The sequence below is a fragment of the Aphis gossypii genome, chromosome X (assembly GCF_020184175.1).
Source record: "Aphis gossypii isolate Hap1 chromosome X, ASM2018417v2, whole genome shotgun sequence".
Classification (NCBI taxonomy): Eukaryota; Metazoa; Arthropoda; class Insecta; order Hemiptera; family Aphididae; genus Aphis; species Aphis gossypii.
In genome coordinates, this window is record NC_065533.1 from 19,744,156 (window position 1) to 19,761,705 (window position 17,550).

The 17,550-nt window shown below is 25.7% G+C and overlaps 3 protein-coding genes and 1 pseudogene across 3 annotated transcripts; 1 reads left to right on the forward strand and 3 right to left on the reverse strand.

Annotated features, from left to right (window-relative positions):
• Positions 1-2,504: 2,504 nt before the first annotated feature.
• LOC114127582 (uncharacterized) lies at positions 2,505-8,218 on the reverse strand. Its single transcript, XM_027991863.2, has 9 exons — positions 8,008-8,218; positions 6,328-6,542; positions 6,111-6,259; positions 5,685-6,030; positions 5,194-5,410; positions 4,943-5,104; positions 4,647-4,881; positions 4,407-4,587; positions 2,505-3,331 (listed from the first exon to the last, which is right to left on the reverse strand). The coding sequence occupies exons 1-9, from the start codon at positions 8,081-8,083 to the stop codon at positions 2,780-2,782; spliced, it is 2,133 nt and encodes a 710-aa protein (XP_027847664.2). The 5' UTR covers positions 8,084-8,218; the 3' UTR covers positions 2,505-2,779.
• Positions 8,219-9,465: 1,247 nt separating this feature from the next.
• On the reverse strand, positions 9,466-11,489 carry LOC114127576 (nucleolar GTP-binding protein 2-like; annotated as a pseudogene).
• On the forward strand, positions 11,416-15,535 carry LOC114127575 (uncharacterized). The gene is made up of 3 exons (XM_027991855.2): positions 11,416-11,440; positions 12,612-13,055; positions 14,304-15,535. The coding sequence occupies exons 1-3, from the start codon at positions 11,416-11,418 to the stop codon at positions 15,533-15,535; spliced, it is 1,701 nt and encodes a 566-aa protein (XP_027847656.2).
• Positions 15,489-16,690, reverse strand: LOC126551563 (probable small nuclear ribonucleoprotein G). The gene is made up of 4 exons (XM_050205294.1): positions 16,395-16,690; positions 16,145-16,167; positions 15,938-16,062; positions 15,489-15,861 (listed from the first exon to the last, which is right to left on the reverse strand). The coding sequence occupies exons 1-4, from the start codon at positions 16,424-16,426 to the stop codon at positions 15,808-15,810; spliced, it is 234 nt and encodes a 77-aa protein (XP_050061251.1). The 5' UTR covers positions 16,427-16,690; the 3' UTR covers positions 15,489-15,807.
• Between the last annotated feature and the right edge of the window lie 860 nt (positions 16,691-17,550).

Below are 17,550 nucleotides of genomic sequence, written 5' to 3' on the forward strand. Positions count from 1 at the left end.
CAATATAATAGGTATAGATACAGACAATACTGGTAAAAAAAGAAATAAAAAATTTATATTTATTTGATAAACTTATTTATATTTTTATATAATCCATACAGTGTCTCCAGCATTCTTGTTACTTTCAGAAGTATTTTCTGGTCTCATTTTCTAATTTTCTAAGTCATTTTCAAACATTCTCATGCAATTTCACTCGCATAATAAATAAACAGTGAATTTTCTGTAAATAAATGAAATCGTGATGTATCCGGTATCCTCCTTACTATAATAATTATAGTTGATATCCGGGCAGTATTTACCCCAAAGCCCGTAAGGTCCGGGCTTAGGGCGGCAAATTTTGTAAGAAATGGAAAAAAAATCACATAAATATTTACTACATTTTTTTTCTTTGGATATGGGCGGCATCTGTTCTAAATCTGGCCCTGGTTGATATTTGTTCCTGTTAAACATATTTGATAATCGTTGTAGATAAATAGACGTTAATGCAATAATATAATATAGAATGATTGTCATTTGGTGCAGATAAAAATATATTGAAACTAGCAAATATCATGAAAACAATGTTTCTGGATATAATATTATGAATTTCCTAATTGATCTTGTACAATATTTAAATAGTACTAAATGTACAGAATTAATAATAAAAATATTTGAAAATTTAAAAAAAATTCACCTTTAAAGTATCTGTTATACCGTTACACTTAATGAATCAAGTAGGTACATACTTGTAAATTGAAACTGATTGTCCTAATAAAGCACCTAATTATAATTTACTTTGATTACAATCCAGCTCTATTGCTCCTAGTCATAAATTATTCTAATGACGATTATAATATATTGAAAATACACGATAAACACATTTTTATTATGACCATTAAGTTCAATTTTACTAAATAAATCAAAATTACATACATTTGAAATTGTTTCGTAGTTAAGAATATATGAACAAAACAAGAAAAGTTAAGTAGATATTTAAAAACCATAAAATAGGGTTTTATTAATTGTAATTTCTAAGTAAATGGTGATTTATTAAGTTTTTAATATCTAAGTTCTGTTGACTAAAAATGTACAAATTTCAAATAAATCCATTTATTAGTATTTAAATAACTCAATGTAGTACTTTTTACTTATTATTATTTGGTTTTGGTGTACTATAGAAGCCTTATTATTTACATTTTACATTCTTTATATTTTGATTGTTAATAGTTAGGTATGCAATAGAATAAATAAATATCAAATGATAAAACAATCATATAGGTATATCATCTCAATATTACCTACCTATAGTCTATAGATAAGTAATAATTTGTAGGTATTGATAGATTTTTTTTTTACTAAATATCAATATATTTCTTAATGTTTTTGAAGAATGACTAGATGTCTATTATAAAATCAAATTAATCAACTTATTGTATCACTCTTTCCTAGAGCTAGTAAATTGAATACAAAGTTTATCATAAGTTGTTCTTACAAAAACCTGAAAATTTCAAAAATACATATTATCAAAATTGTTTTAAAGAGGTTATAAATTTATAAATTTCAATTTCAAAAAAATAAATAAATATGATTTGGGTTATTTAATTATAATTCAAGATATATTATGTTGTTATTTACATACATTAAAACATCCTTAAAATATTTAGATTCATTTTAAGCTATTTTATAACCCAAACATATTCACAACATTGTAATAAATATTTTACCTATTGTTATAATTTTAGTTTTGTAAATTAAGTATAATTATGATGTTTTATATTATTTAATTCTTTAATCTAACAATGTTTAACATACTTTTCTTTTAATTTTAAGACTTAATACATACTTAATTACACATTTTGTAGTACTTTTTGAACCTTGGGCCCCACAAAAGCTTGTTTAGTATAGACCATCATTTTCGTTTAAAAAATAACCCCTAATATTAATAATTAATTTATTATTATTATTATTAATTGTAAAAAGAAAACATTTTAAAAACGTTCTTATATTTTAGTTATTACTAGTTCAATATAATATGTAATTATTTAATTAAAACTTAATTGTTTATTTGGGGGGAACTTAGGTTATTTGACGCAGACACTTTTATTTTATTTTTTAAAAAATATTCGTTATGAATATTATGGCAACACTTGACGTTTGATCATGCCCATGATTCAGTTAAATCAATACTTCTATTTTTTTATTATTATTCATATTATTTTATATAAATAAAATATTATAATTTTTGGTTTTTAGAATAAAATATATTAATGGTGGCTTACCTTCAACTGAGTTAGTAAAATATTAATATTTTCTGCAGTTGTTATGGAGGTAAACAACAGGGTTTTTAATTAGCATAAAATACATCTAACAACAAAAGTAGTAGTAGTCTACTCCAGGACAATGTTTAGATCAGATCTCCCTACACCATTAACAATTTTCTATAGTAATTTAATAATTAAAAATGTATAATATTCTATTTTTTTATGAACTTTTATAATAAAATTATAATATTTTATACTCTACAGTGAATTCAAAATTTAGTATACTTAACAATTCCACAAAATATTCAATATTCATACAACATTCTTAACAGTTTTCATGGAATAATTTAATACAAATATATGACAATTAAAACTATAAGCAGTTAAAATTAAAATTTCATTCTAATGAATAAAAATGTAGTGTAATAATAATATATGTTACAAAATGTAATAACATAAGTGAACAATTGTTATATAAAAAAAAAAAAATCAGTCCACAGTAACTATAACATTTAAATTTAAAATCAAAAATAGGATCATCATTTATGTTTATGAGATTTCTTTTTTGACTTATGTTTATGTTTGTGCTTCTTATGTTTACTGTGTTTATTTTTATTACTTGAAATATTGGTGGGTGATTCTGATTTTTCCACCCAATCATCATCGGCAAATGAATTTTCAATCTTGATATTAACTGAACTGGAATTTAAGTTACATTGTTCTGGCAAGAGTGGACCATATAATTTATTTGTATTATTAGTTTGATTTATACTGCCGTGTTCATTTTCATTTTTATTATTTTTATTTGGTGTATCAAATAAATTATCAAAATCAAGATTGGCAAATATTCCTTTGGGAGGAAAAAGATTGAATGTTGTAGAACTTTGGGCACTAGATTCTACTATATTTTCTTTTTTGATGGAGATGTTGGTTGAATGTAATTCTTTTTCATTAGAATTGGTAGATACTTCTTCACTTTTCAATGAACTTTGAACAACTAAAGTTTCATCATCACTATCATCCAAAAATATATCTTTGAAAAAATCAACACTTGGTTTTTGACATGCTACTTCATCATCAATAATTGTTTCCTGAAAAACAAATTTTTAATACATACAATTTAAAAATATTGAAACAACACATTTCAGAAAAAAATGTAATAATAATAAAAAACAATTATATTGGCTTCAGTATCAGAAAAAAATCAGCTACAATTAAATTTGTATAGTATATTTATAAATAGTTCTTTAATCAATATTATGTTAAGGCGCCCGGTGCCAATGTGATTTTACACACAAAAAATATGCTCTACGGGAATCCTAACGGGATCCTGTTCTGTAGAAGCAACCAAATTTGATAAATTTTTTTTTAACTAATAGAGGGTAATATTTTACAGGCCGTATCAATCTCCATTTTTCAATATTTTAATCTCAAACTTTACCTATCTTCAAACATAATACAATTTTAAGCAATTTTATATAAATTATATTTTATAATTATTTTGAATAAAATAAAAATTAGAGTTCAATGCGGCCTGTAGGAAGTCTTCTTTCAAATAAAACTATAGTTACCAAAATCCAACACTTCTACAAGGCCTGAGAATTATTCCCGTGAAGTCATTTTTTCGATATAATACACCCTATCAACCCCCCCTTAAATAGGTATCGGGTAATAAATTAGTGGAAAAGTTATTAAGGTGGTAACTAAATTTCAAAATTTAATTTTCAAATTTTATAGAATTACGGAAAATTTGAAAATCTGGCGCTAGGCCTCTTAAATAAAAATAAAAATTGAGATATTCATTTAGTGGTATTGTAGTAACAGGTAAAACACAGGAAACTTCTTCTTGGAAGATTTTCAGAATATAACAGTATACCAATAAAGTTGTTCCATTATACAAATATGAACAAAGTTAATTTATTTAAAATTATTTTTATTGAAAAAAGTGATTTATTAAATTGTCAATACTTCAACTACACTATTGTTAACAAAATTAACCTTTTCATAATCTCTGATAAGTATTAAATTATACTTCAGATCTATTAAAGATCAAGGTATTTTATTTTGGAATGGAACAATAATAAAAAAAGTGCTAGGGACCTTACAAAGGTAAAATTCTAAACATATGCTGTTAAAAATATATGATAAAATAAAACTTGAACATACTGTTGTATTTTCTTTTAAATTTAATGGTTTATCCTCAGCTGTAATCACATTATTTATAACCAATGGTAAACTATTCGGAGTTTTGCTTTCATAAGTTGTCATAGATTCAGATGTTGGAAATTCTAGAGAATTAAAGAGACTGCACTCTCCATGCTTCTTGCCATCTTCTGTATAATTGACCCTAAAATACACATTTTCTTATTAAAATATAGATTCAATTTCACAATGTATAAATATTACATTGATTGTTTAGGCACAGGGATATTAAATCTTTTGCAAAGTAACTTATCAGGAGCCCAGGGTTCAGTTTTACGAGTCCAAAAACCATACATTTGTTTGCTGGCATAGTTTTTTAGTCTTTCTAATGTTGGATCAGTAGTACGAACAACTGGTATTAAAGCGTTGGTAGAATCATCAGGTAACTCAGCCCTAGTAAATCGATCAGATATTATATCTGATAATAAACAAGGCACTTCTAAAAAATAAAAAATCACTCATTTAATGTAAATCCAAGAATAAATTATTTATTATATTACCTTTTTTAATAAATTGTTCAACAGATGGGGGTGGCTCAGGTTTTTTCACTTCTCGTTGTCTAGTATTTACATTAGTATAAGAAATATTAGTAGAAGGTTGACTAAAAAAATCAGGAGGACATTGTCCTACTATTCGATCAAACATTCCACGTGGACTCCATTCTGCGAAATAAATGTAGATAAATTTTTGAAAAATTCAAAAACTAATAAAATATTTAATAAAAATTAATAAAATAATAAAAAAAAGTTACCAGGAGGGATTTGTATAGGTGGTGGAAGGTCTTCAAATAAGCCATGTTTACTTTCATCTTCAACAAACCCATCAATACATTCGGGATTCAAGTTATTAGTCTTTAATTTATTTTTTGATTTTTGATTTTTTTCTTCCAAACTAAAATCATAATTTGACATATCTTCAGCGGCATAAATATCATCGTCATCGTCTTCATAAGCACCAACTCCAAAAGCCTAAGTATAAATGAAAAAATTTTAAACTGGTATAATTAAAAATGTTATATCATATTAAGCAAATATAAATAAAATTGTCTATTATCAGATACTAGACGTGTACTATTGTATCACTTGTATCAATTTTTTTAAAAAATTTTTTTATATAAAATAGAAAAAAATTTTTTTATAATTAAGTTCTACTTGTAAATTGTAGTATAATCAAAAGGGAATTTCCAAAATATTTATTAAGAAACTTTAATACATTAAATTGGTAAATTGAAATAATAATTACTTGTCCATGAATAGATTTTCCTCCAACAGTAAGCTTACTATATTTATTCTCAGATTTTACAGAAACATTGGTTGTCTTGAGACCTTCATAACCAAGTCCAAAAGTATCAAATTTTGGTTTAATAGGTACAGATTCATATTCAAAAGGTGAAACTTTGATGTTGTTTAATAATTCATTCACTTCATCATCATCATCATCACCATACTTAGTATCAACACTAAATTTCATCCCGACATTTTTCAATTCTTTTTTAGCACGCAATTTTTCTCGTTGTGTAAGTTGAGGACCAACTCCTTGACCAGGTTTCCAACCCATACTTCTCAGTAATTCAACACCCCACGTACCTCTTTAATAATATAGTATAAATATTAATTAATATTATATATTGTTAATAAAACATAAATATTAAAAAAAAATTATACTTACTGAATTGGTTTTAGAATTTCACCAAGTACAGGTTTACCAGGAATAGGGCCCGTATTAACTATAGGAAGTTGACGCTTTCTTGAAGAATGATCACTATACTCTGCTTTGATTTTTAAACTTGATGCATCAATTCCTAAGTCTTTTTTATCCTAATAATAAATAATAATGTTAAACAAATATATAAAGGTTTAATTAAATCAATAATAAGTTTATATACTTCTTCATCCATAAAATCATAAGCATTTTGTGTCTTGAGTGTAGATTTTGAGTCTCTTGATGATTTAAATGTGCTTGGTGTCCAACCTTCTAACGAACCAACAGTATTATAAAAACCAGCAGAAAAACCACCCGTAAACGCTCCATGAAATCTTCTTCTTCCATTTTCATCTTTAACAAATTGTTGTTCTGCATCTTTTCTTTTAACAATTTCATCTAAAAAGAAAAATTGAAAATCAAATAATCAAACCAATTATTTTTTTTGTCTAGTATTTATAAGTAAATATCTAATTGAAATTTGTTTAATTATTGAAAGGATGTACTCGAGAGTGAAATAAATAAATAAATAATATAATTTACAAGCTTGAACACAGAAAAAAAAATTTGTGTCTGTTTATTATATATATATTATCTAACTACTTTGGTTCTGTAGACTATCATCATCATAGTGTTCTTCATACATTATTATAAAATTTCAAGATGGAAGAAGTTTTAGATTTGAAAATACTCTAATCCTTTTTATATATGTATGGTTTTAAAAACAATAATATATTAAAGCAATCTTATATTAAACTCCAAAAAGTCTCGATATCAATTTAATTGATTTTCATATAGATGTTTTTGATATAGAGCACATATTAAACAAGTAGTAAGTACATATAATATATTATAGTTCATAATTATATAAAAAGTTAGCATTAAGTACTGTAAAAATTTACATATTCACTTGTAGTGTATATTTCACTAAGTAAATCTGCATTGAGGTTTACAGAGAATAGGAGTGTTGAGTACAGGCAGATACATTATTTGCATAGATGCTAGTCAAGCTTGAAGCTTTAAACCGCTAAGTGGAGACTAGTAGTTCATACTTAACATAGTATTTTAATTGTTTTACTTTAGGTATAATAATCTACTCTATAGATAAATCGTAATATGTTCAAATTGTACTCTGCTACTCCTATGATCTTAAATCTTTTATCCTCAAGAACAAGGTTACTCAGATAATAGTGTACTGTGTGATATTATTAATATTTCAAACATTAAATACACCTTTGAACACATTGCTATGATCACATTCGATTGTGATAGTTTATAAACATAATTCATAAGTTTATATTGTTTCTAGGACCAGTAAAATATGACTTAAAAATGATATTTATATCAGTCCAATAACCTGATTTGTGTACTGAGAATAGCAAACCAACTACTCCTTAATTATTAAATAAATAAGATTAGGAATGAATATTAAAGGCCAATTCGTTAAATTTACAAAAAAAATGTGTTGCAGTATCTATACAGTTTTATGGGTTTAAAACTTGAGTGATAAAAATATGATATTATTTTTAAATTTGAAACATGACGACATATTTTTTATTCTGTGTTACAAGTATTACTATTTATTGTAACATTGACGGGGTTAATAAAAAATCAATAATATAACATTAGTAAAATATTACAAGAAATATTCATCATTTCAATATATTCGAATTGATTTTTGTTGATTCAATACTAAATTAGTTAAACAGTAACAATTAGTAAACATAAGTAAGCTGTGTCTATTGATATGGTAAAATGCATAATTTGAGTACATACTAATCACTATAATTCTATCATGTTAGTTTAGACCAGTAAAAGATTACTTAAATTCATTTGTGAATTGTAACACAACTCAGTAACTCACCTTCGTGTATGGGATCCAACAACTTCCCGTGTATGATGTATTCGTCGTCGTCGTCATCGTCATTGTCTGTGAACATTTTGAATCTAGTAGATCAAATCAAACCATATAAAATTACTTGAAACGGATGTCAACGTTTTAGTCAATAGTTAAACGCCTAACATTTGAAGAAACGTGAGACTAACATGCCGACTAATGTAAATAATAAACGTAACTACAGCGAATACGTTTAATTGATAGTAATGAGATAAGAACTATGTTATCAATAAACATTTTTTAAGATAGTGCCACAGATAACATAAAATAGTAGGTACCTACAAAACCGAAATAAATGAATAATTGTTTAAGTACCTAAGTAGGTACTTACCACAATACCACGTATGACTTTACGTGTACTTAAATAATTACTAAGTACTAATTATTAGAACTTTCGACTTTCTCACTATAACTATATTGCGAATTATATTATAGTCACTACTACAGATTAATATTCATCCCAATAACTACTGAATACTGATCTTAGAATATATAATAGATAATTAGAACAGAATTACAGAACTGAGAACATACTAACAAAATTAAATATTTTGGTAAGTACTCAATGATAGTTTAATAATATATTTACACACATCGAATAATAATAAAATACTTTAAAACAATATTATAGGTAGGTACCGGAAGACTTGTTATAATTAACTAGTGTCAAAGATCAGTCCCCTTAAAATTAGTGTTCAGCATTCATTGAATGGTGCGGAAAATTTGACATTTGAAAGTACCTCATCGATTAATTTAATTGATTAAGATAAAAAAAAAAATTGAATTATTATTTATAAAGATTTAATTTTAAAGTATTCATTTGTAATAACGTTCAATTGTCTAATACCGTACATTGTGTTATTTTACAAGCTGGCTTAGTATGTAATGTACACGAATCGCCTGTTAATTAATATTTAATATGCATATATGATACACGGTAGTTCACAAAAAATTAAATAAATTTGGATGGATAGGTATAACTACGATACTGTCAATCACTTGAGCAATGTTGAAGGCAGAACATATTCATCAAGGGCATGCTCAGCTTTTTCCAATAGGGGGGATGAGGTGATGAACTGTAAATTGTTTTTGTTGATTGTCATAGACACAAAATATTTAAATGCATAAGAAAAAAAGTTCATGGTCGTGATATGACATCCTCACGCTCCTGCTACTGATTGGATAATTTTTTTGTACTTATACTTCTTATAGTAAAACTAATTAACTTGTATTATTACATTTTTATGTTGACTTTATTATGCAAATAAAATATTATTTTATGATTACAACAAAGATTTATTTAATTTTTAATCTAAGCATACCTAGTAAATAATTGTTTGGTTTTGAATTATTTCTATTTATTTTTAATTTATATGAAATTCTTCTAGGGTATAAAATTGCTCCAAATCTAAAATGTTTATACAATCAAATCCATGACGTAGAAAATACAAACACTATACCAAAATCATTTTCTACAGCAACATCCAAGTCAGCTCTCTTAGTTATTGGTTCTTGATCATTAGCTGATAAAAGTTCTTTGAAATAAGGAGGTGGTTTATTATAAGGAATTTTTTTTCTATACCAGTGGCTCTTAACCTTTTTCAAATGATGGAACACTTAACACTTTATGAGGTTTTTGCAGAACACAGCCATAAAATAAAACAGTAATTATATTAATTTTTTAATTGTTTAATATATTAGTTGAGTAGTTAAGAACCACTGCTCTATACCAATCATTTAACACCATTCTAGCACCTAACGTTAGATCTGCATCACCACCTTTTAACAATTTACCAGTTTTTATACCTAACTGTGATAAGAAATCTTCTCTATTTTCTCAACTTTCTATTCCATCAGTTTTAGACAAATGCTCAGTTTTGACTCATTCCATCAAAGATTGTATATATTGTTCAGGATCTGGCACAAGCTCAACTCTAACAACACCCTTTAATACTTTTTCCGTATCTGTTCCTGTATTAGCGGCATCGTATACTACTCCTAGACAATAAATGAGAAAAATCCTTTTCATTAATATTAAATATTGCCATACTTTAGTTTCACCAGCAATAGGAGCTACTTCACAAACTTTTTAGACCGTAAGACATTGATAACTGATTTCTTACCAACATTAGGATAAACAATGAAACCAACACTAATTTGTTTGCATTCAGAATGTAATTTGGTGAGCTGTCACATTAAATTAATCACAGCACCTTTTCCAAAAGGATGAGTTAATAAAGCATGAAATGTTAAAGTTGGATATTCAGAACTAAGAATAGTAACCCATCTTTGAGTAACTCAAACAGGTACAAGATCAACTTTGTTTAATACAAATATTTAATGCTTATGAGGTTTTGAGGTTTTTCTTTTAAATGTTCAATAGAGGACAACGTGTTCTAGTAGGATCCCTTAAACCAAAACCATTATAACAACATCTGACGAGTCAATTTCTTTATACAGGTTCATTCCAAATTCGTCTACTTTGACCAGCAGCCTAATAGCTTAATGGATAATTCCAATCTCGAGGAGTAGTTCTTTCACCTGTATCCTCTCTTTCTAGGTCCAAATCTTTATCATCTGAATATGATTCATTGATAGAGTTTACAGTTTCTGATAATTGTTGTTCATCTCAAAAATTTAGATTAGGACGTTTACGAATTTTTTTGGAACCAAAGACACTTTCAAAACTTTCAGTTTCAAGAATATGTACACGTTCATGATTTTTTTTTTCATTTAAAAGAGTAATTGGCAATCCTGTAGGTTTCATAATTATACCATATGGGTTTTTAACTGCTTTACCTAATTATACTTGAAGTTGTTGTAAAGCATTTTGCCCAATAACTCTAGTATTATCAAACCATTTACAACCATTTATAGGTTCTACACGAGCATGAGCACCAAATGGTAACCAACCTTGAAATGGTGCTGCATGAATGAGTTTACCTATTCTATCATGTTTGGCTTTGAAGTTTCTATACACTTGCAATCTTCATATTGTAGCTTTTGTTTTTACCTTTGCCACACCTTTAAGATTTTCTGTTTTACGTTTAGGATTCATACAATGGACTGACCTATTGAACCCTTGAGTTCTAGGTGCCTTAGAAGCAGAGATTGTTTTAGCCATTTTAAACTAAAATAAATAAAAAAAATAAAAAAAAACCTAAGACAACAGAATAATAGAATTCATAAATCAAATTGAAATAAGTGTTTTTGATTATCAATTAGTAGGTACCTAACATACATATGGTACAGACCAAAAGCCATTAGAATTATAGGTTTGAAACATTCATTATAGTAAATACCTAGTTTTTATGCAAAGGTTTACTTATAACCTAATTAAAAAATTGAGAAAGAGTAAAAGTTGAAGTCTTAGGAATGTATTTTAGTAGACCAAAAGATTGTGATTTAGTTTCAAAAATACTATAAACAATTAATTAAGGCAGATGTAATAGGGGGAAAAGAAATAAAAATTAAATTACAGACTAAATGAAAATAAAAAATAGTGCTGGACACACTAAACTAACACTCAAATTTAGTGTAAAATCATTTGAAAATAAAAAGTATATAAAATAGCATTCATGTACATCAATGATTCTCAAGAAAAAGGGATGGTTATCTACAATACTTTTTAGAGCAGATATAAAAATATAAAAGGATATAATAAAATATATTTCGACTAGGAATGAACACATTCGTAAGTAATATTAATTCCTAAACCTTGTTAAATTATTTATTTATTATATTTAATTGTATAAGGTAGACATTAATTTGAATTATAATTTACTTTTTTATGTTTCGTTATAGTCTTGAAATCTTCTTTAACGATCATGCTCTATTATATCAATTTCGTATGTACTATATACCATGACAAAATATCTATTTTGTCATGTTATTACTACGTAGTATCGTCACAGAAATCTGTGGTATCGTATGTAAGTATGTAAGTAATAAGTAATAACTATCAAGTAAATAGTCGTGAGCACGAGGTACGACCTGTAATCATGCAATTTACTAAAAAGTTGTCGTTTATCTCTTATATTACAGTTAAATTATTTTACTGCAGTGTAGCCTTTCTCTATTTTAATTTTTAATATATATATATATTTTTTATATATATAAAGCAAATCATTAAAGACAGATTAAAAATGCAATAAAATGTATTGTAAATCATTTGAGTATCACCTAAATGAATAGGTATGAGTACCGTACGTGTTACAATTGAATTAGGAACCTATATTACTAGAGCGCGCCTACAAATAGTACAAATATTGAAATATGTATGGGAATAAATAAAAATAAGAACTTGTCCCGTTCTTGATAATAAAAGCCTAGAATAGATAAGAGTAGTTAACGTTTTTATTTTATCTTTTGTAATTGGATGTATCGATATTGATAATAATAAAGTCATAGACCATAGTGTTAAATGTAGGTATGCAAACCAGTAAACCTATTCAATATTTAAATTCTGAAGTAAAAATTAATAATCATTTGAGCAAAATGCATTAGTCAATAGTCATTAGTTGATTCTTTTTTATAATTAACATGAGTGATAAAATATAATACATAATATTTACGTTTAAAATGTCTAAAAACAAAATTTTCTACACATTATTCTTGTGTTTGTAATAAATCTTACAGCCAAAAACGTCAAATACGCCAACACGTTAGCCTTTGCAAATATGCCCAAAACCCTACTGAAAAAGATATGTTACAATTGGCAACTTCAAAATGGAAAATATATTCTATAAATGATGAACTAAGCGCTAATAAGGTTCAGTCAGCAAAACGATTCAAATGTGGATGTGAAAAACGTTTTAAATCTAAAGGTGGTTATTACAAACATATAAAACAGTGTAAACTATGTCCCGAACAACAGGTTGTAACTGGCAATTCTAAATGTAACGAACCTGGATGCTCAATGACGTTTAAGTACATAAGAGACTTTCGAAAGCATTTAAATGAGAAGCACCAATTACAATTTGAAGTTGAACACAGAACATTTGATAAATATACTGGTAAATTATAAGGAATATTTCAGTTATATTTTTTTCTTGAAAACTTGTTTATTACTATATTTACTTATTAGGGTTTAATAATTAAAATATTTAATATTTTTTTATTACAAATCATTAATATACTACTAGCAAAATACATTAATAGTTGATGAATCTTATAATACAACATAATATACCTAAATTATAGATGTTTGAACTATCTATGATTCCAAATTTACTTGACAGTACATTTAAAAATTTAAATCTTACGTTTTACGTTTTTATATTAGCACAGTGTTTCCTAAACTTTTTCTCTGCCGGATCCCTTAGAGATAGTAAAAATGATTGCAGACTCCCTTAATAAAAATAAAATTTTCTATTTTATATAAACTTTATTGTATATAGTATTTTCAATTTATGGTTGCTGACCACAGTTTGGGAAATGCTGTTCTAACACTGAATTCTATTTTATTATATTATAATATAGTAAGAATCATTATAATAAGCTTAAATTAGAATGAAATACAGTTTACAATACGCAAAATTATGTATAGGTCTCGCCACGAACCTATATAATAATGCATTAAAATATAGACTTAAGAGTTTAGTTAAAAAGAGATTTTGGTTATTACTAGTAGTTTGTTGTCTTTTGGTCATTATTCATTATTGAATTGTACCATTAATATCCAAAGATTATGCTCCATTGACTACTTGAAAAATGTTATAGTACAAAATATAAAAGAAAAAACGATGAAAGAATAATGTTGTTTTTATTAAAATATTCGATTTACACTAAATACTCCACAAAGCAAAATTTGATTTAATATTATTTAAATTAATTAATTCAACTGTAGGAAAATGTTGAATTATGTTTAATATTAAATAAGTATGAATGTATATGTATAAATTGTATAATATATCTTAATAATAATAATAAGTGATATATTATACAGTATTAATCTCAATTTTAAGTTAAATAAAATTGTCTTCTTTATTCTTGTATCTCTTGCTTCTAACCAGTAACAGTGAATGCTTGTTCTAATTGTATTTGTATACAACAAAAATTTGATCACAGCAAAAATACTTGAAATTCATTGATAATTTATAATCAATATTTACTATATGTAATTGTATTTATAAATTACTATTCTTTCCCATTTATCTATAATACCTACTTATTTGCTTGAAAAATAATATTTAGTTATGAATTAAGTTACTTTTTAATATTAAGTTGCAATTATTATTAATTTAATATTATGATATTTTCAGATTTTTTGAATTGGAAAGTAAAGTATGAATCAGAAACTCACAGTTATTTTTATCACCGTAAAAATTTAACTTGTAGCGGACGTAGAGTAGAATATTGGTATTGTAACCGCTCAGGTAGTTATCAGAGTTCATTACAAAGTAGTAAGCGAAAGTTAAAATCTCAAGGAATTCTTAAAATAAATAATAATTGTACGTCTTCAATAACAGTAACTGTAAATACTGATGACACTGTTCAAGCTGTTGTTTACCACACACATTATGGACATAAATGTGATCTCGTACATTTACGAATTCTTAAAAGTGATAAACAAGAAGTAGCTTTCAAATTATCACAAGGTGTTAGAATCGAAGATATATTATTATTATATAATATAGATGGATCATCTATAACTGAACAAAACCATTTAATAAGACGAAGAAATATTTTAAACGTTTCTGAAAAATATAATGTTAAAGTTAAAAATATGTACTCAGAAGTGCAATCATCAAAAAAGAAAATTAATTATGAATTTGATCAAGAAACAATTAAACCTATCATTATAGATAATTTACCAAGTACAGTTGAGGCTAACAAAAGGCATCTTATTGCTTCACAACTTTCATTATCTCTTGTAAACCCAATTGATGAAAGTATTTGGAGAATTTCCGTGGAAAATAGTTTAGTTCCTACACATCCTTCAATTAAAAATGCTTATGTTACTAAAAATAATGTATTATCATGCTCTAGTGAAAATTGTACATCTTATTGCAACTATTGTGATATTTGTTATCACGCCTACTATTGTAACTGCCCAGATTATAAATTGAAAAAAATTATTTGCAAACACATTCATTTAGCTATACTTTTTCAAGCAAATTCACAAAATTGTCAGTACGAAAATCATATAGAAAGATCTTTCCATGGGATCCAAGATCATACAGATACACAAGATACACATAACAATCAAAATTGCATAGAACCTATTAAAAATTCACAACCTATTAATAATGTTCGATTAAACAATCAATCAGAAAAACTTAAAAATATTAAAGTAAGATTGGAAAAATTAATGATGGATACAATAGTAAAGATTAATGAGTGTACTAATATTGATTTGTTAGAAACTTTGGAGAAACAAATTACTAATACAACACAAAGTTTAGGCTTAGAAAATACTGTTAAGAAAAGAAATGAAATACAAACAATGTTACCAGAAAAAAATATTGAAGTTTATTGTTTTGATCTGTACTGAATTTGTTTATAAATAATTATTGCATTGATAAGATTTTTTTTTTTTTATTTTGTAAATACAGTTAATTTGGTATCGTTTAACATTTTGTAAAATCAGAATATGTAAACCCATATTAATGTCACTTAAATGTAATAAATGTATAAGAAAAAATGGTTTTTATACATAATTAATATATACAAGCTAATGAACTCTTATACCTAATTCAATTTATTATATAAGATTAATTATATAAACATATTTCTTGTTTATTAACAGAATACATATGTTTAATGTTAATCAATTCGATCCAATACTTCTATAGTTAAAACGCTATCTCCTCTAATAACCTGTAAATGATTAGTTTATTTTAATATATGTCATAGATATATTTATATAATTTGTGTTATAAGAAAAGAAACAAACCACCATTCCAATACTTTTCACAACACCATCCTTGAGTTTTTCTACAGTTTCATCTAATACAAGATTCATAAATGGATCAAAACCACGAAGCACACCAGCTACCTGTCTATTGGCATTTAATTTCACTGTAATGAAAATCAATTATATTATTAAAAAATATTCGATACCAATATAATTATTAGTTATAAATTATATAAAAGTTCATACGTTGTAATTTCTTATCCAGGTATCTGAAAAAAAAATAATAACATGTTAAACATTTAGTAGTACCGTTTTTAAATGTTTTTATAAGTATTTAAATGTTTTCGTAAATAAGTAGAACGCGAATCAATTTATGATTTAAAAATACATTTAACATAAATAATAATAAGTTATAAGTAATGAATAAAAAGTAAATTGAACAACATTTACATGCCATAAACAATATTTAAATAAGTCGATGACTTAAGCGATTTACCTTTTTAACTCTGGAGGATGTGCTTTACTCATAATGGAAGAGTTTTTAGTGTATTCAGTAGATCGAAGAGTTTAGAGTAGACTTTTTGAAAATAAAGACTAAAGAGTGGCTTTTTTTTTTAATTCGGAGTGAATAAATGTTTATACTTTATAGAGTTTACACACAAATTAAACATACGCATGTTTAATCTATGCTAAGGTACAGTATCTTAATTCGGAATAATAAATAAAGATTTTTTATCTTAATCATGGAATAAACAGTAAAATTATGATAATGAAAACAATAAAGAGTAATAAAGACAACTTTAAATCGTGTTTCAAATATTGTAGTTTTTAACAACACTTAAAAAGTTAAGAACGTTATACTATGTTATTATATTTATTTTTGTCGTGACTAGATAACGTAAAACAAATTCTATTAAACGTTTAAAATTTAAAATTTTCAATTGAAATTCAATAGGTATTTGCACTGTAAAACACCCATTTAACTCATAGTTCAATAGTCGAGTCCACGGTTAAATAGATATGTAAATTGTAGATCGGATCACCATATGTTCTGGTCAAGAATCTAGATCACGGATAAATCTTACATTTATTGTATGGGATAATGGTCATTTAGTAGATTCCTAGCATAGCGATAGGTAGTCCACGTTCACCATTATTTTTTTAATATAATACACAACTATTCATGTAAATACATTATACATGCTATCATTGATTATAAACACTAGTATTTAGTAGTAAAAAATACTAATACTATTTAGTGTTTCAACTTTAAAAAAAATGTGTTGGACAAATCACCAATAATTCATGTTACATCACTATATAAACGAATCTTGATACAGATGAATGGAAATCCATAAAAAAAGATAGTTTTTTCATTAAATTTATAATTGAAGTGTAATTTTTAAGTGCTTAGATTAAAGAAAAAATTATATGATACTTACTATTAAGCTTTAGTTTTAATAAAATAAAAAATATTTTTAGTATTTGTTAATAAATTCATAAAATTGGAGGACTTTATTAAATCTGAATATATTAATTCATCCAAGAATTTAATAAATATTTATTTTCTACTATGACAAATGTAGGTATTATATACAGGGCTTGGATTTTATAGGATTAAAAATTACTTAAATATTCGCTGTAATAATATG

Excerpts from the sequence above, each read along its gene's own strand:
- LOC114127582 (XM_027991863.2), bottom strand. The coding sequence starts at position 8,083 with ATGTTCACAGACAATGACGATGACGACGACGACGAATACATCATACAC. Across the intron at positions 6,543-8,007 it reads GTTGGATCCCATACACGAAG|ATGAAATTGTTAAAAGAAAA; the intron begins GTGAGTTACTGA and ends TTTTCTTTTTAG. Across the intron at positions 4,588-4,646 it reads CCTGTGCCTAAACAATCAAT|GGTCAATTATACAGAAGATG; the intron begins GTAATATTTATA and ends TGTGTATTTTAG.
- LOC126551563 (XM_050205294.1), bottom strand. The coding sequence starts at position 16,426 with ATGAGTAAAGCACATCCTCCAGAGTTAAAAAG. Across the intron at positions 16,168-16,394 it reads CATCCTCCAGAGTTAAAAAG|ATACCTGGATAAGAAATTAC; the intron begins GTAAATCGCTTA and ends TTTTTTTTTCAG. Across the intron at positions 16,063-16,144 it reads CCTGGATAAGAAATTACAAC|TGAAATTAAATGCCAATAGA; the intron begins GTATGAACTTTT and ends TTTTCATTACAG.
- LOC114127575 (XM_027991855.2), top strand. The coding sequence starts at position 11,416 with ATGTATTTTAGTAGACCAAAAGATT. Across the intron at positions 11,441-12,611 it reads TTTTAGTAGACCAAAAGATT|TACGTTTAAAATGTCTAAAA; the intron begins GTGATTTAGTTT and ends ATACATAATATT. Across the intron at positions 13,056-14,303 it reads AACATTTGATAAATATACTG|ATTTTTTGAATTGGAAAGTA; the intron begins GTAAATTATAAG and ends TGATATTTTCAG.